General features: G+C 38.8%; 2 protein-coding genes across 3 annotated transcripts; both read right to left on the reverse strand.

The window, feature by feature from the left end:
- Positions 1-1,827: 1,827 nt before the first annotated feature.
- On the reverse strand, positions 1,828-4,851 carry LOC148851598 (WAT1-related protein At1g68170-like). Of its 2 annotated transcripts, XM_088947488.1 has the most exons (8): positions 4,521-4,851; positions 4,305-4,376; positions 3,920-3,982; positions 3,584-3,700; positions 3,221-3,476; positions 2,977-3,135; positions 2,747-2,898; positions 1,828-2,492 (listed from the first exon to the last, which is right to left on the reverse strand). In XM_088947488.1, the coding sequence occupies exons 1-8, from the start codon at positions 4,715-4,717 to the stop codon at positions 2,201-2,203; spliced, it is 1,308 nt and encodes a 435-aa protein (XP_088803614.1). In that variant the 5' UTR covers positions 4,718-4,851; the 3' UTR covers positions 1,828-2,200. The 2 variants fall into 2 exon arrangements, with proteins under 2 accessions (XP_088803614.1, XP_088803615.1); XM_088947489.1 differs by lacking the exon at positions 4,305-4,376 and having other exon boundaries at positions 4,521-4,850.
- A 6,750-nt stretch (positions 4,852-11,601) lies between these two features.
- UMAMIT22 (nodulin MtN21 /EamA-like transporter family protein) lies at positions 11,602-15,644 on the reverse strand. The gene is made up of 7 exons (XM_088947490.1): positions 15,436-15,644; positions 15,267-15,329; positions 14,982-15,098; positions 14,621-14,873; positions 14,077-14,235; positions 12,714-12,865; positions 11,602-12,050 (listed from the first exon to the last, which is right to left on the reverse strand). The coding sequence occupies exons 1-7, from the start codon at positions 15,636-15,638 to the stop codon at positions 11,909-11,911; spliced, it is 1,089 nt and encodes a 362-aa protein (XP_088803616.1). The 5' UTR covers positions 15,639-15,644; the 3' UTR covers positions 11,602-11,908.
- Positions 15,645-18,830: the final 3,186 nt, after the last annotated feature.

Genomic DNA, 18,830 nt, shown 5'->3' on the forward strand with positions numbered 1-18,830 from the left:
CGCTCAAGCCGATGAATGAACTGCAATTGCTGCCAATATACATGAGGAAATTGATCTTCAAAGAGAAGAGAAGAAAAATGGATGAACCGATGGTCGATTAACACCTCAACAGGTTGACTTTCAAGTAGGAGACACTGAGCAATGATGGATAGTTTTGATATTTTCAAAAACTTTAAGTTTCACATTTGATCACGTGATGATATAACTGATGATCCGTTAAACACCGATTTGAAACTTTTTGAAAGTTTAGGTATTAACTTGACACTAACCCAAAGTTTAGGGTAACAAAGTAAAAGTTTCCCTAAATTTGAGTGTAGGTCTTATAAAATACGAAAAACTAAGGAGTGTCTTAGTAAACCCAAAGATATATTTTTTTTGGTAACGAAGACAAATCTTTGGAGTGAAAAGGCAAGTTCCATATCGTATCTACATGCGAATATTTTCTGAGATTTATTTTAGAAGCTTTTTCATGATCTATAGAAACTTCCGTATCTCTTCACTCTCTCGCCTCCCTGCTATTAATATTATGGGTACTCTATAGTGTTATTTATTGGATTTCTTTTGTTGATGTGTTCCTAACAGGTTCGAAAGAGTGTTAGAACGCAAGATGGGTCGAGGGAAACTCAAATTGGAGTTCATAAGCAAACAGTCAAGTCGAAGAACTACTTTCAGAAAGAGAATGCTCGGGTTGAAGAAGAAGGTAAAAGAATTCTCGACGCTCTGTGGCGTTGATGCTTGTCTGATTGCCCATGGACTCGATCAAGGCGACCGCCCGGAGATATGCCCGGAGAATCCCGACGATGTCCGGAGGATCATCAGTCGGTTCAGAGAGCACAGAAGGGAGGAAATAGGGAAGCGAAATCTGGGTCTCCGTGACATCTTGGAGGACAGGAAGAAAAAGATGGAGGAGGAGCTTGCCAGGCTGCGCCGGAAGAACAATGAAACAGAGTACCCCACGTGGGACGACCGGTTCAACCATTTCACAGTGGAGCAACTTAGACAAATGGGGTGTCGCGTGGGCGCCATGCTTGAAAAAGTGAAAGCCAAAATCGATTGGATTCAGGAAAACCAGCAGAGCGTCAATGGCGAACTAACAGCGTTGATAGAGTATCCTCTCCCTCTCCCTCTCCCACCACCCAATCACAACCCTCCTCTTTTTTTCAGTGACGAACACCTCCATTGCTTGCCAAGTGTATGTGGAAAGGGCATGATGGATGCTATTCCAACATTCGAGCAACCACTAGCCTATCTGGGACCATTTGATCGGCCTCTGTCCATAGAATACCCATCCACTGCCCTGTCACATGTATTCGAACAGAAGGGGAACCCTTTGATGAATCATCAAAACTGTGATGATTGGTCCAGTGGGGTCATTCAGCATCCACTATTTTATGATCCAACAGTGGTTGGTCCATGGAATGATATGGTGGTGCCGTCAACCATGCAGCCACCTGCATTTTATTTCCATTATGATCATTAATTATCATCGCCTTTCAGAAGTTAGAGGAAGTTTCCAAGCTTGAAGATCTTCATGAGAAGCAGTTTCAGTTTTAATTTTGATGATCTGCAGGTCAGTGAAGAAGGTTAGGTATGGATTGGTTTCGTGTAGAGTTGAGTTATTAGATGTAATCGAGTAGATAACTTGCTAATATCAGCGTAGGTTCAGTTATCTGGTGGCGTTGTTTTAATGCAATTTGTAGTGCTAAATCAAGCTTCTTTTCAAAAGAGAATCATGCTTTCTTTAATGGAGGATGAACGTAGCTAATACGCACCACTCACTATCATGGTTGAATCTAGAAAGACAATGTCTGTAAGTAAAGCCCAACAGGAGCAGAAAAGTAGGAAGTGAATTCATTCGTTGAGAGGTATTAATTCCTTATTTACATAACGTTGTTCTTCTACTGTTCTACATTATGATCTCATCTAACCATTAACAAAAAAGAAAAGAAAAATACAAACAACAAATGAAATTAATCTCGATCTATCCTGCCATACAAAACTGCCCGCACGAACGGGCTGTTGTCTGTCGTGATCAATGGGAAACTACCGCCTCTCTTTCTGCTAAGACTCTTCTTATTTGTAAGCTACGTTTCTTATGTGAAAACCAATGGTGGTCGTTTGATAATGCGAGTCTGGTCACTTCTTCTCTCTTCCTCCTCTTTTTAATCTTATTTCTTCTTCTTCTTCTTCTTCTTCTCCTTCAAGCATCAGAAACCTTCGCCGGCGAGTTGGTAGCGGGGCCACTGGACGAAATTTCCGTTCTGGGAACGTCACCGGGAGCAGCAGAAGTGTCAGCTTCCGGGATGGTGCCGTCGATAGTACTGTTGTTCGGAGTGTTGGTTCCGTCGAAGGAGTTGGCAACGACGACTTCGATGGGTTCGGACTCTCTGGAGCTCTTCGATGGCATCAACCGCGCCATTCTCTTCATCTCCTTGCCTTTGCCCCACAACACCACGTACAACCCACAAACTATCAGCGCTGCTCCTATTACACTGTGTTCACACACCGAAACAATCAAATGAGAACCGATTCCCCCCCGGCTTACTCGTGTACCCACATCACCGATCCGTTTCCTCTTTCCTCTTTCCCAAGAAATGGCAAGACAGTCATGGATCTGCCTCCGAATCGTCGGGAGGGGAGGGTGGATTCTGATAATGGGGATTGGGGACCAGGACAATGGCCTAACAGATTCTTAAATTACCAAAATACCCTTTGACTGGTTTTGGTTAAAACTTAAATTACTAACCTGCCCAGGTGAAGCTTCTCGTTGAGGAGGATGGAGCCCATCAACGCCACCAGCACCAGCATCAATGGATTAAACACCGATACAAAAAGTGGGCCCCTGACCATCACTCCCCACGCAATCAACGACACCACCAGCCCTGAAGCAAATATCCCCTGGAACATCGACACACGTATTTTTTTAGCCCCCCAAACCGAAGACAATACGTTAACACATCATATATCCATACGTACCGAATAGGCTACGGTGAATAGCCTGATGTTCCAACCGAGCTTCCACTGGGACCAGTCCCTCTCCATGCAGAGCGCAAAAACAACGGCCTGGATCGATCCCATCACGCACATTAGAGCCGTGCTCGAGTACTGGCACGGGTATCTCTCGCTCATCTTCGTCTACAAACGATCATAAAAGGGGGGATTTTACAGTTTAGTCAAGGGTACTTCGGGTACATCGAGTGAAAAGTCGTTATAAGATCACCTGGATAATCAACCAGATTGCATAAGAAAAGCAGCTGGCAACAGCCAGTAATGAGCCCAATACGCGATTACCCGACTCAACGTGTAATGCCGCCACGTGTCCGTGATGTATCCGATGCGTCAGGTCCACCTTTGACGACCAGAGGTTGATCTCCACGCCTTTGTAGAACGTCAGAATCATTGCGCCACTAATACCCAGCAGAGTCCCCACCACCTTGGCTTTCCCCACTATCGTCCTGATGTTCAACCTCTCCAACCTGATTATCAAGTCAAAAAGTCAATTGATCAGACCCTTCATGTTTGCATTGTACAGGTCTCAGTTGGTACTCTACATAGTTAGTTCACGTGGTTCCCGTTAACTTACCCGAAAGCAACAGCCATGATGAACGTAATTGCCGGAATGAGGTTAGACATGGCCGAAGCAAAAGTTGCCGACGTTAAAGCCAGACTTGCCACGTATAAATTCTGAGCCAATGTTCCCCTGAACAAAAATCAATAACAATAATAATGATTTTTAAGAAAACAATCAGTAAATGTCGACCGTTGGAGATGTATATTTATGAATCTATATCGGAAATCGGAAGCAAGAAACAGAAAAACCAGAGATGTTTTGAGTTTCCATTTAACAATAGAAAACTACTATATCGATTTTGAATGTGAAGAAGAACAGGTGGCAGTGAATTTAGGTTGAAGCATTTACCCGAATAATCCACAAAGAAATGCTTGGAGGAGGACCATCCGTGTTAATTTTGGCCTGGTCTTCCTGCAATTACAAATTAAGAACAGATTAACCAATTCGGCTATTAAGCTCCAATTGATCAGCGATTCGAAGGACATTTTTATCAATCTATATCTTTGTTGGTGGGTTTTAAGCAAACATATTTTTTTTTTCTTTTGCTTTTATGAGCACACGAATTCACAGTAACAGTTTCTATTATTTTTCATTCTTTTTTGAACGCTGTCAATAAAAGTGCGTTGCAATAAACAGACGCAAGTTTGATCTTTTTTATATTTTTAATGGTTTCAGTCAGAGTGAATTGCATTAAAGAATTTTAAAACAATATCCAGAAATGGACAAATTGAACCTTTGCCAAAACTTGGTTGACTCTAATAAAAAAGACTTTTCGATCTGAGCTCTGCAAGTGGATTTCATCTGACTGAAAATTAAGATGAAAAAAAAAGGACATAACCAACCAAAATCCAGAAACCCTAAAGGCAAAAAACGACGACCCAAATCCATAAATCTTCTTTATATCAATGGGTTTTGATCAAATCAAATAAAGAATGTAGAAGAAATCAACCTTTCTACAAAGAAAGCAAGAGGGGCTAAGAAAACTGTTGCGAAAAGATATCTGTAAGCAACCAACACCCTCAAACTCATGCCATCAATGGCAGCTAATTTGTAGAAAACGTTCACTCCTGCAAATACGACCTGAACCAGCACCATCACCATGGCTGGCTTCAATCCATGAACAATGTCGCAGAAATCTTTAGCCATAACAACGAAACTCTGTTTTCCACCAGGAGGAAGAAGTAGATAGAGAAAGAGTGACAGAGAGAAAGCGAGCAAGCAAGAAGATCGAAGGCTTCGTCTTCTCGCTCAATCGCTTTGGTTTCAATTGGAATGAGAAGGAAGACGAGAACTCTGTATATATATAAGGCAGAGAGAGAGAGAGAGAGAGAGAGAGAGAAATAAAGACCGAGTCGCTTGTTGGGTTCAAACACGAAACAACTAAATGAGGAGGGAGAAAGTAGTCTAGAAGATTCTTTCAGAGACAAATTAGGGGAGTAGAGGGCCAGGTTGGAGGGGTAAATGGCATTGATTGTAATTTATGGAGCGCCAAGAGTGCGCTGGTTCCCAATGTGTGTCACCACTTACGTCTCTCTTTGCTTCCATGAACGAAGTGTCACCGCTCGCATGTTTTTGTGCACGTGTATTGTTAACTTGGACACGTGCGTGATATCACTGTCAATTTCCTTGACAGGTGGCAAAAGTTTTCAAATGGGTTTTTTTGTGGCTGCGGATCTCGAGAAGCCATTCCAAACAGGCCCATGCAAGCTGGGAAGTGTGAGAGCTCGAGGAGAGAACGCTTGGCTTCACGAGTTCCATCACTCCATGTTAGGTAGGCCTGACTCCTGATCGAATGGTAGGAGAGAAATCTGCGACGTTTTGTTCAGAAAAGGAGAGAGAGACCACCAACTAGCTTTTTGGACTGATTTTGAACAGAAAACCAGGAACCAGAAACAGGGGGACATGGCCCAAAGTGTAAGCGATATACAATGCGCAAGAAACGTGCATGGGCCATGCACGTATCAAATTCTTAGTCCTAATCACTCTCATGTTATTGTATATTAGGCACGACTCTCTTATTCAGTGCGGGGCCACTAATATGAATTAATTTTAAATTTTTAAATTATTTATATTAAAAATTTAGGTTAGGTTTGTTTTGATAGATTTTTATTTAATTTAAGAGATTTATCATATTTTATCTAGTATGTGACTTAGGGCAATCACATATATGTATCATTTTGGTTTTTACTCTTTTTTTTGTTTTCTATAGTAATATTATTTTATTTGAGTTTTTTTAGAAGATTTTATTTGACATTCACTATTTGTCTAATAATTATATTTGTATTTGAAATTCAAATTAAACAATCTATTGAAATTGCTGTGTAGTTGTTGTAGGCAAAAACATTTTCTGTATTTTTTTTAGGAATGAATGAGAATGGGAGTTTCCCGCTTTTCATGTATTTCTAAAGAACTATTATTGAATGTATGGCACCTGTCTTAGAGTGCCATTTGTCCGAGTTCAAAAATTTAAATGTGGTTAAAAGCAATTTATATATATGAGGAGTGAGTTTTCTCTTTAAAAATATGAACAACCAACTTCTGAGATTCTTTTTCTAGAAAGTTGAGATTGCCACATGTCTGAATGATGGGGGCTATGGCCTGAAAACCTTCCTTTATTATATATATATATATATATATATATTTTATTAGATTTGTATTATTTATCCTTGTGCGATAGTCCTCAACATGGTAAGATAGGTCTTATCCCAGATAAATAAACTCATCTATCCTAATTAGATTGGAATCAATCTTGTAATCTTATCTCTTATACTCCATTTAATCAAATTACTCTCTCCTAGAGGTGTAAAGTGGGCCAGGGTGGGTCAGTATGGCATGGCCCATGGGCAGTCTGCATAAAGTGCGGGCCGTGCCGTGTTAGCATATGGGTCATTATAGGTCGTGCCACCCTCCCCGATGAAAAATTTAGGGGTTGGTCCGACACGACCCACAACCCGTGTTGTGCCATGCCGTGCTGCGGGTCAGTTTAATCCATAAATCAAGTCTTGGGCCAAATTGGACTGTGCATCGAGCCAAAACTATTTATTTAAAAAAAAATAACAAAAAACTTAAAATTTTAATTTTATATGAATTTTACATATATAATTACTTATATATAATAATTATGAACTGTCCCGCAGAACATATTGAACTGGGCTGCAAAATGAGCCATGCCGATCCATAGACATAAAACCCCAGGCCTAGCACCGCCTGCCGTCGTGCGAGGCCGCGAGCGGTACTATCTGATTTACACCTCTACTCTCTCCTTTATTCTATTACAAAATTACCGTATTTGGTTTTGGTTGTACGATCAAGAAGGTTTTATGTCCAGTTGTCCACTTTATGGATGTTGGTCCTCTATTTAATGCTCAAGAGAGAGAGAACGAGGTCGGTCCTTCATTAATGTCTGTGAAAGGGAAAGAGGAAGAGTGAAATGGGTGATTGTAGGTCGTGATCCCCTTTGTCCATCTGGCTGTAGAGCAGGCCTCTTGAAATCCAGAAGTCCAAAAACCCTGGTTCAGAAGTCAGAACCGAGGATTTTTCAGAATTAATTATAGTTGAGGACTGAGGAATGAACCCTTTGAAACCCAGATGTCCAAATCTTCGATTAAGAAGTCAGAACGGAGGACTCTTCAGAATTAATTATAGTTCAATTTCTTATGGATCTTCTTCTTCTACTGCTCTTTTCTGGGTTTTGCCTGAAATTTTGTAGATTGTGGGGAGGTGAGCTGATGAATGGGATCACATGCTGTGGATCGAGCCAAGTATGTCATATGTGAAACCACGAAACATGTGATGGAGAGGAGATACATTTGGAAGGCTTGAGACGTGAGCGTTTGATTTGATATTTGTGTTGTTGGCAGTTGAAAGAGCTGAAATTAGTCAATCGACCCCTGACCGGTGCCAACTCAATAAATCAAGTTAGCTAATTAGCATGGTTCATGAGAACTTTTCACTTTCGGCAGTGTTAAATGAATCATAGTTAGGGATGCCAAAAGATCGGGTTCAGTATGGCTTTGCCTTAGCCCATACCCGACCCCAAGCAGCATCCAAGTTAAACTGGACCCAACCCAACCAACTCAGTGCATTTATATGGTCAGTTAAGCTTATATATGCAAATATTCCAATGCAGCAATGTCACCAAGTCGGGTTATCACGGGTTTCACCTCAACCCAAAGCCAATCATAGAGCTGAACAAGACTGATCCGACCCTAACCCGATAGGTCAGATCCACTATCCAATAACTGTGTTGACTGAACAACTTAGAGCTTTCGGAGGTTTTGAAGCTATCAAAACTAGCTTCACCTGAAAATAAAATTTTCAGTTCAATGTAAGAATTCATGAGCTTTCGGAGACTTTCACCAACATAGCTCTACGGCTGTCCTTCCAAATAAGTACTATATGCTTTGCCAAATTTAAAATAATGAAATTGGGTTTGTGCCCACAAATTTGTGTTTACACCGTTCTCACAGCTTTTTTTTAATCGTGTATTCAGAATATTTTATTATGAATAAAAAGATGTAAGTATGAAAATATCTTATGGACGTCGGGATGATAAGGTCATCTAACCGAGCTGCAAGAAGATAGTATTAGAGTGTCTAAGTTGCTTTATTCAGGTGGGCACTCCGATGTTTAAGTCAATGAAGTGTGTTTGGAGAGCTGAAAAGTAAGTAAGCTTGAGAGCTATGAGAACTAAATTGCACATACCTTTTCTAATCACAATGATGCTTTTATATAGGTGTAAGTTGCTGTGGGATTCATGTTGCACGCCCAAGATCTCTAGGGGAAGTAGCTTGCCATCCCACCTCGCTCGGAAGCAGTTTTCACGTAAAGCAATAGAGCTCATCTGGTTGCTTCCAAAGCAGGCAGGTGGCAATGTCACTAAAGGACCAAATCGTTCCTCATCAATTCCCAATGTATGATTGAAAATGACCGTGAGAACAGTATGAGCACAAATTTGTGAGGACTAAATCCACCCTCACTCAAAATATCTGTTATTCTATTGTAGCCCATTTTCCAACCCTCTTGCCTTTCGGAAGATGATGTCTCATGTGTTGAATTGAATTTACATAAGCTTGGGTTTGGACCTTTGATTGAAACTGAACTTACATCCCGCGGCCTGAGTGTTATGGGCCAACCAAATCATATATATTGTTGGGATAAGTTGGGTCCTGGCTCAACCAAAATTGCTACTGTTTACTTGGGTTGGGCTTTCATATGGGTCAAAAGCATATCACCTTTTGTATAGACTGGGCTTGTTCTCAAGAAGTTCATTCCAAGTCTCCAAGATCGCCCATCTACACCCTAATTAGTGAGGGTCCATTATTTGGGAGAGTAAAACATATCACCTCTTGTATAAATTGGACTTATTCTCAAGAAGTTCATTCCAAGCTCGCCCATCCACGCCCTAATTATCAAGGATCCATCTGGGAGAGGAAAGCCGAAGATAAGTTTTAGTTCAGCTCTCCCAAATGTGCTTCAGCCCTCCCGGAGGGGCTAAGCTGAAGGTTCAGCTATGTTCGTCCAGCTGCTTTGAAGCACTCCGACTGAAGCAGACGATTCCTTACATGGCGAATGGACAGCTGATAATTTAGGCTCTCAGGATTTTTCACCAAACATAACTTATAGGCAATATGTGTGGGGCCCATGGGGGAATAGTTGACAGATGCATCGTTATCAGGTCTCAGCCAAAACCAACTGTGAGGCACTTGCAACACCAAGCGAAATGTTTGTCCAATCCAGTATTTTAATTTCAGTCCATCTTCCTCAAATTGCATTGCAACGTAACTGGGTCTGGGTTATTGGGGAACCGATCTCATCACAGAATGCTCAAATGTCAAGAGGCTCAACACCAGAAACTCAACTGTCTAATCTTGAAAACTTTTTCCTCTACTTATTAAAAAAAGGGGTAAGCTAGTTAATTATATAGCAAATAGGTGGCATTCGTTTATGAGAGGAGCAAGGATAAGATTTATTTGGCTAGTGCTAAGTCTCCACTCAACTGAGCTGAGCTGTCTGCATGCTACCTTTTCATCCTGTACCATTTGGGCTCAGTTGAGCTATTCTCTATCAGCATCATCATCATCATTTAATTCCCAGTGGTAAATTACTTATCTGCTCTCACTATTATATCATGTATATGTGGGACTAAATTTATTATAAAATGAGCTAATCCGAATCTTACACGTTGTAGCAGCAGGTCTAAATGCTTGTTGGCCTTTGTAGGATTCATCTAAGTGGCAATTGTCTGGGATGCAATTATCTGCACATGCCAAAACAAGAGACCGACCAATCCTCCCCTATTTGATTCAAATTATTAGCTGGGAAAAGTGGCAAAAGGTGGTTATTTTGAATTTTTGATAGGGATGTGCTTCAGTTGATGTTGAGAATATGGCACCATGTGTGTAATGGTAATAGGGTTTGGCCTTCTTTGAATGGCTACATACAGATTGACACAGGCTTTGAATCAGTCATCTTCTTCTCCACATGGCTGAAAAGAAAAGTGGTAGCCTCTACTCTGTAAATTTTTTTTTTTCTTCCTGCAGATGGTTGCAGTTGCACCACAATCTACTTTTTCTTTTCTTGCAGAGATTTGTACTTCTTCTATTTTTAGCCCTTGCATGACCATCTAATTCTTAGTCGGGTCTACCCTCTAAAGAGGCAAACGGATTTCATTGAATTTTGATTTATTAATATTTGGATTTCAATTGAATCTTATTTATTGGATTGGATCAAATTTAAATATTGAATATGTATGCATGTTTGTATATTAGACGTGTTCATGAATCGGGTTAGGATTTAGTTTTGCCAAATTTTAAATGGTTCTAAGCCCGAACCTGATAGTATAAAATCACCGACCCGTGAACAGGTATAATGTATATTACATCAGAGGGTAATGTATTAGATATTTAGATTCAAGTGGATAGAGAATCAAATTTGGATTGTTTTAATCATCCTGATAAACCAATATCAATTGCATCCTAAGATACATTTAAATTGGTTTGACAGGAAGAATTTGTCTCGTGAATGAACAGGTGACGTGACAAATTGCATGGCATCCATAAGATGAGCAAAATCTTGGACTAGCAACTTCAATAGTATGTTTGTCCATGTGAATTCATATCCTTTTTCTGTTCAAGCAATCAAGACTCGAGAGGTGAAATATATATATATATATATATATATATTGGATTAGGTTTAAACTTGCTTTATCAAAAAAGAACAATGATTCTTTGTATGTTTGCCATAGAAGGGAAAAAAGAAACTAAGATAGTGTCACACTTTTATGAGTGCCTGTTTTAACTATTCAGCCCTAGAAATATCTAACCAAGTATCAAGCATTTCTGTTAAGCATCTTCACATGATATACCACTTTATATTGATTTGCCCCTTGGTCAGAGTTGACATGCAATACAAACCAATATTCAAAGTATCTATCAATACATGCAATATGAAAAAGTTGCCATATTCAAAGGGGTTATACCATCGTTTCCAAAACCAGAAATCAGTTAGGTAATCGGTTTTGTTTCACTTTAAAGTCATTTTTTGATAAAAATTGGTTGATTTGATCAATGATCTGCTGATCCGAGTAATTGAATTGTCGAACCATCAACCTAAACAACATTTTTTACCGTTATTTATTTATTGGTTTTTTAAATCAGAATGGGTCATTTTTTTGAATCTGACGATTGAACCATTTAACCTGGGAACCAGTCTCCAGAACGGTTCTGTATTTGGTCCAATTTTAAAAACCTTAGGTTATACTTTCTTTTTTAACTTCAAAAAAATTGAGCTAGGACATAAATCTATGGAAAGTTTTATTAACCTTCAAAAATGGCCAAATGTCTTAACTCGTAGTATTTAGCATGTAACTAGACTCAAAAACCGATATATATCAAAACTTTGAACCTTGATACAAACACTTTAAAACATAATATGACCAAAGGGCCCCAGAATTTTGCACCAAGTTTTGTGCTCTCTCTTTCTCTCAAGCATGCAGCTCATTCAAACACTCTGATAATCTAGAGTTTACCAACTGAACACCAAACAATAAGATGGTTAATCATTTATAATGCAAGGGAATGGAATTGAAAACCCTGATCATGTGCTTAATTCACTAGAATTACCCATTTAACAAATAGCTGAAATGATTTTTAATTCTACAACGATGAACTTGCCATGAAAATGTTGCAATTAAAAAGCCGCATATACGGACAGAACAGATATAAAACAAACTGTACAACAGATAGATTGGTTGGTTGCTTGACCCTTGTTGCTCTCCCAAGTGTTTATATCTGTTGCACTAAATCCTTATTCTACCAATACTTCTTCCATCATCACTTACTGATGTGTAATGCACTCCAATTGGATTTGCTCTTTAGCTTCTTCTCTTTGCTCGCTTCTTTCACTTAAGCCTTCCTCTTTCCTCTTGCCCCACAAGACGCTGTAGAGGCCCCCCACTAAAAATATAGCTCCACCAATACTGTCAGGACACGACCCTCGTCAGAGACAAATATTAATTTCATATACCAACCAAAGTTCTCAAAAAGCCTGTCACCCACTAAGGTACAGGGTCTAATCAGGAAAAGTTTGATCTCATGAAAGTTTTGATAAGAAAAAGTAAAAATAACTAGGAATATATTTATGTTTTTTTAGAACAAGATTTTAAATTATTCGCTAGAATAAATATATAATATTGAATTTCCTTGCCAGGTGTCTAGGTCTGCCCATGAAAACCGATACTTGATACTAGTATTATTAACCTGAGATGTTAAATTTTGTTTTCGATGATTGAAATTTCGCAACATATTTATTAGTTTGTATCAATCGATACATATGAATTATGACCCCTATTTAGAGCTGTAAAATGGGTTGTGCCTCTTTCCGTTGAGATATTTTGGGGAATGGGCTCAATATTGTTTACATTCTGAGCTCGTGCAAACTCGTATCAGGTCTGTGGGTTAAGTCTTAGGTCAAATCAAGCCGTGGACCGGCCAAAATTATTTATTTAAAAAATTTAAAAAAATCTTAGAATTTTTATTTTATGTTAATTTTGGTGTACCAGCCCGGCCCGTTCGGTGTAACAGCCTGTGTCGAGATTTAAGAACCTTAACATAATTTGAGTAGGTAAGTATGGAGTATGGACCTTCCCCAATGCAGTGTCTCCTTCCACAGGAAAGCTGAGAAGATGGCTGTTATAAGCAGCGCCAATGGTGTAAAGATGGCTGTGAACACTGGTCCTTTCTTCTCTATGCACCATACTTGCAACCAGTATGTGATTCCAGTGACAATTATACCCTACAATTTGTATCGAGCATTTAGTCTTTGGACAATATTTCATGTCAAGCATTATTCAAATAAGAATAGAATAAAAGCAGAGAAGAGAAACTTCTCAAGACTCTATAACTATACAAAGTTTCTAAAATAAGTGGAGTGATTAATTGACCAAACTTCAATAATTAAATTGGTAGGTTAAAGTGGTGGCAACCTCAACCATTTGATGCACTTATTCAACCCCATTTTATTTTGTTTTAGGATGAAATACAGAGTCAACTATGCCGTTAACAACAGAATCCATGAGGCCTGTACCCCCTTTCAATGCGTTCCCAATAAGATGGGATTGGAAGGATGGGTGACTGAGCTGGTGAAGCTGATTCTCCTTCCTAAGGTTGGATGTTTGTGCATAATAATGGATATGGCACTAGAGCCAACGGAATTCAATGAGACACAGGAACCATGTAGCCAGCAACCGATAGGTCCGATATTAGTTGGGACAAGGATTAGATGATAATGAAGATGTGCATGTTCATTAATGAGACTAGACAATATTTTAGGTTAGGGTTGGACCAGGTCAATGGTTCACCCAGCTGGGTTAGTTAGTCTTTGACCAAGTCAACATTTTTTACCAAAAAATATGAGTTTAACCATACGAGTCAATAGTGGTTTGAAAGGAGGTAACCAGCCGGTCACCCATGACCTGACCTGACCTAACCGGAATTCTTTTTGGGTCGGCTCGGATTGTCTTAGTTTGGAACACTAGATAAAGAGCCTGGCCCACTTTATTGGGTTAGGTTAGCGGGTTGGATCAACTTTTTGCCAGGTCTATTTCAAACTAAAACGATCTAAACAGAACCAAGATTACCAGTTTCCCACTATATCTAAATATATGTCCATTTATTGAAGGTAAAGTAGCTGGAAAATACTATATAAGGAAAGTCTAATAGGTGATTAAATAAGGTGATGAAAGATTAAACCATTTATGGTCTACAAGATAGATGTACAGTGACAGAGATCCATGGAAACATTGTTGCTCATCACCAGCCCTCAATCCCCTGTTTTAGTGTTTTAACACTTACAAGGGGAATATGTGAGTTTGAGTGATGCTTCAATTAGTGCTGATGAGGCTATCAGAACTTTCTTTAACAGCAGCTATATTCGAAGGGTGAGAGGAATAGAAAAGACTACTTCAAACATTAGAATATGGAAGTAATATGACTGAAGAAACATACACAGTATGCAACGGAAAGAAGACTAACATCCCATCCAAGCTTCCATGAGGATGGGTTTCTCTCCAAGGCTATGGCCAGAATAGTTGACTGAATGCAGCTAAAAAAGCATTGCATCGTAGTTAGGGATAGTTTAGCTGGATATATCTTCACAATAGAAGCCTGCAAACAGAAATACAAATAAATGATAAAGAAATAACAAACCCACCAAAAGAATAAGGAAAAGAAAAAAGAAAATTGGCTTCATCTAGGTCCTCAGTTTCATAAATATACAGAATGCCAGCTACTATCTCCTGGAAGCATAATGATTATATAACTATTGTCAAGTGTTAGTATATATTTGTTAGTGATTTGGTTCATGTATTATACTGAAAAGAAAGCCTTTGCCTTACTTAATAATGATGCCATTTTCTGCAACTCTCCTGTCATATTTTGGGGAGAGAGACTGTAATGGCTATGGAGCCTTGCTTTGTTTTCTCTGTTTTTTTTTTTATCTTAATATTTTGATTAGTCACAAAGAGAAGCCAAATTGCTTATGATGGTGCACCTGCAAAATTAGCCACAATGACCAGGCTGTATTTGCTGAAAGCATGACAAGAGAGCCTCTTTTCCAATCTGTACTGGAACTATGCTTAATTGCAGACTGGCCTGCAGCTTCTCCGTGAACTGATGGATACCAATTCATGAACTTTATGGGAGGACCCTGGTATAAAGCAACAACCAATGCTCCTCCAATACATATTACAGAGCCCACCACCTTGGCCACTCCATAGAAATGCTTTAAAGAAAGATTTTCCATCCTGAAAATTCAAAATGACAACATTATGGAAAACAAAAAAGAAAGAATTCTGTCTTCTGTTTTATCTCTTTATCATGGAGAAAGTTGCAAGGGCTATTCTTTTATTTACCTCAGAAAAACAGCCATGATAAAGGTTAAAGCAGGGATTACATTAGTTGATGCTGCTGCAAATGTTGCCGAGGTATAGTTAATGGCAACATAGTATAGGTTGGAGCTCAATGTGATCCTGAAATTTATAGGTATAGATAATATATATTATTGACTCTTGCTCTCATCAGTTCAGTATACCGTTGAAGATAAAGGTGATATTGAATAACGACCTCAGTTCCAACAACTAAGTTGAACCACTAACTACTACTACTAGACACAAAAGAACAAAACAAAGGCAACATACCCACATAAAGCAACCAAGAAGACCTTGCACAGTAGAGCGTATGATATGGGAGGAGCCTTCTTCCTAGAGAATTAGAAGGGACAAACAACAAAAATAAACAGTAAGAAAACCATATTCCATATTGAAGAGCTGATAGAGTGAACGACGAAAGGGTGCGAGTGTTAGGAACCTTTCTAGGAAGAAAGCAAATGGAGTCAATGCAAGTACAGCAAAAGCTTGCCTATAAGCAACAAAAATGAAAGGATTCATTCCTTTTTCAATTGCTACCTTGGAGAACAAGGCCATTCCTGCATATATAAACTGTATGAAGATCATTACAAAATAAGGTTTATTGGTTTCCATGAATATGAGAAAACCAAGTGAACCTTTCATTGTTTCTAGGCCTTGAAGACAAGGAAGGTCGTCCAATATTTATAATGAAGGATAGAACACAAAAGATGCCTAATCGACGGTTCAGACGTTAAGACAAGTCTTTTTTTCTTATTTTCTTCTTTTTCCCTTTTTTGTTGGCATGGGAAATCTAGACCCTTTGGTACCCATTAAAGGAAATTATGCATGGAATATTTCTAATCAGGAAGGGACCAATTTTCCCAGAAATCTACTGTATTTTGAATAGTTTTACACACAAACATCTTGTAATGATTTTGATCACTATAACTGGAAACCAAGCCTTCATTGGCCGAGGAGAATTGAATATCCATCTTAATTGGTTCATAGCACATAGATATGTCCTAACGGTGTTTTCTTTTGTATCTTTATTTGAAGATTTAATAATTAAAAGTTTCTGTCATTAAGCTGTCCCATCAACTTTAGTACTATTGAGAGCCACTAAGGTGGTTGAGTGGGTATGCACCATAATGAAGTTTCAGCTCATCTGTAAACCCCATTAAGGATAAAAGCTTCACAGATGCAAAGCAGGAAACGGCTTTTCTTATTTTCTTCTTTTTCGGTGTGGCTGGTGCATGGGCGAAGAAATCCAATTCACCATACCTTTTCCCTAGATGACGGCTTTACAACTAAAGATGTCGAAAATTTTGTAGTTTTTGGTGGAGACGAGTTCCAAATAGGTTTTTCTCTCAAGAAACTGAAAACGGTTACTCTCAAAGGGTAGCCTTTGGCATCTAAAACTTATGCCCTCTGCGGCTGATCATTTGAGTATTCTAACCACTGGATGGCCTAGTATCCAGTCATGACTCATGACTATATATTCTCTGATAGTACAAATGGATCCGGTTGTTTGTCTGGAGACACATTTCATGTTTCTGCAAGGGTAGAATGGTGTGCCTCCTTGGGATTTTCAGCTGTTTGACAAGTTATCTTGCCTAGTTTCCTTAGCAATATGTCTGTGACTCTGTATACAAATTTCTAAAACTAGAGTTATGCTGCAAATTAACTCTGTGCAGAGAATTATAGTTCTCAACCTTCATACTGGTGAAAGATTGCTATACCATCTCAGTAACTACATAATGATTTAAGTATGACGCTGTGCCGGATTCTTTGAGATGGATTCCATTGACTGAGATGTCATTTTCTTGCAAATTAAGCACGTTCTTTTGTTGAATAGTATAGCTTGATAGTAACAAATGAAATGTCTTCATAAACCCATTACTACCAAGCATCCAGATTGATAACTTCCTATCTTTGAAAGATAACCTAGATGGACTTCACTGACTTCCTGCAAATAAGCACGTTCTTTTGATGAATAGTTAATACTTGATAATAACAAATGCAAATGTCTTCACAAACCCATTACAACAGACTATCCACATTGATAATTTCCCATCTTTGAAAGGTCTCCTTCCTGTATATGCTTGTCAGGTCATCACTTGAGGTTGTCTTGCCATTATACTGACCTTGTGATTCACATGTTATGTCAGCCGTTCATCGGATCATCCAAACCAACGAAACAGATAAACAGAGTAATAATGGTTCATGAAAAATCAGAGCACATGTTTTGTGGTTATCTTCTAAATGTAGACTAGCAATCGTCTGATCCCTTTCCATAAATCATACATTCACATCAGTAAGCCATTCACAATGCGGGATAAAAAGCCTCCACTCTGAAAGTTGTTCTAATTGTGGAGCCATGCGTATTCTAATGTTTGAGTCTAAATCTGGAGATGCAAGCCTCCATCCTAGTGGACTTTCCTTTTTTTTTTTTTTGTTTGTTTGTTGTGACATGAGGTAGACAACAAAACAATCTATAACAGGTTCAGTGAATTATATTTACATTCTAATTTCAGAAGGACGATTATTTAGAATCACTGTTAAAGCGGCGGCAATTGAATTCTGTATAGTTACTACGCCGAGGAAATTCGTCGATGTTAGTTTCTGCAAACTTCTTCTCTTTTACTCTTGGGAGTGACTTTTCTTTTCCCCTTCTCCTCTCCAGTTGGTAAGTTGGATTGAAGTTCTAACATCCAAGTGTTAAGATTACAATTAGGAGAACCATCCAATAAGGCATTGTGGTAGGACCCTGATTTGAACATTGTCTCATGAAAATCAACTTAGAACTTGTGGACATCCTGAGACTGCCATCTGAAAGGCCATCACTGTGAATGGAAGTGAACGCTTCATCTTGGCCATGAATGGTACCTCGGAGAATTTCTTCCCAGCTTCACTGTGCACTGTGCACAATGTACTATTTTTGCTCATACAGCTGTACTTAGTTTGCGTAAGGAGCCATGTGGAACAGGATGAGGCACAAAGATAAAGTGTAACCTAGAAGAGCACAAGGTGTAACTTGTAACAGAGTCGGCCTTTCCATGACATTTTTGAAAATGGTGGTGAAGGGTTCTCTGCTTCATATGAGGAAAAGGAAAATGAAAAGGGCACAATCCGTCCCCTAGTCCACGCTGGCCTGCACTTAGATTTGGAACATAGCCTACTCTAAGAAACCTAGGTTTTCTTTTTTTTCTTTTGGGGTGTCTAGATTTCATAAAAGGAGCAAGCCAGTACAAGGCCATAGGAATGGGCTGTTTCCTTATCATCACTCTGTATATATGTGGGGAAAATATCATACCATCATCTAATTATTTGTACTCTCTGGGACCAGCACCCAATACTGCTCCTGTGAAGCATGGAATCATGCATGTGCTAGTTAATCTAGGACGATCTAAAAGACTTTCACTGGTTCTATACTTCTATAATATTCTCATCCTGTTTTCAGTGTTTTTTTCGGTAATATAGCAGCTTTGTGGCATGTAAAAGAAGATAGATTTTTTTTTCTTTTAATTCCAAATATTAAAAAATAATAATTGTTATTCGTAAAAAACAGGGTTGATGTGGCTAAGATATCATGCTGACATCAGAGACCGCCATTCTGTATTGTATCAACTGTACTGTTTAACTTGGGGATTCATTTTTTTGCTAAGCACTTATCCTTACTGTGCATTTACATGTGTTCTTTATATCATATTTCATAAATATTACCGAAGTAAGATAAACAATCGGTCATTTTTACCCATGGATTTCATTATTGGAAGGGGTAATTTTGTCCAATAATCCATTGATAAAAAAGTTATTTATCTACTTGGGAGAAGAATATACTACAGATATTTAGGA

The sequence above is a fragment of the Nelumbo lutea genome, chromosome 5, assembly GCF_056320005.1.
Source record: "Nelumbo lutea isolate HS-2025 chromosome 5, American lotus-T2T, whole genome shotgun sequence".
Lineage (NCBI taxonomy): Eukaryota > Viridiplantae > Streptophyta > Magnoliopsida > Proteales > Nelumbonaceae > Nelumbo > Nelumbo lutea.

What these genes read in the sequence shown, in the direction of transcription:
- LOC148851598 (XM_088947488.1), bottom strand. Translation starts at nt 4,717, where the DNA reads ATGGCTAAAGATTTCTGCGACATTGTTCATGGATTGAAGCCAGCCATG. An exon ending in TTTCTTTGTGGATTATTCGG is followed by an intron (nt 3,701 to 3,919) that starts GTAAATGCTTCA and finishes ATTTTTGTTCAG; the next exon opens with GGGAACATTGGCTCAGAATT. An exon ending in ATCATGGCTGTTGCTTTCGG is followed by an intron (nt 3,477 to 3,583) that starts GTAAGTTAACGG and finishes CTTGATAATCAG; the next exon opens with GTTGGAGAGGTTGAACATCA.
- UMAMIT22 (XM_088947490.1), bottom strand. Translation starts at nt 15,638, where the DNA reads ATGAAAGGTTCACTTGGTTTTCTCATATTCATGGAAACCAATAAACCT. An exon ending in TTCTTGGTTGCTTTATGTGG is followed by an intron (nt 15,099 to 15,266) that starts GTATGTTGCCTT and finishes TATAAATTTCAG; the next exon opens with GATCACATTGAGCTCCAACC. An exon ending in GAGACACTGCATTGGGGAAG is followed by an intron (nt 12,051 to 12,713) that starts GTCCATACTCCA and finishes GTGTCCTGACAG; the next exon opens with TATTGGTGGAGCTATATTTT.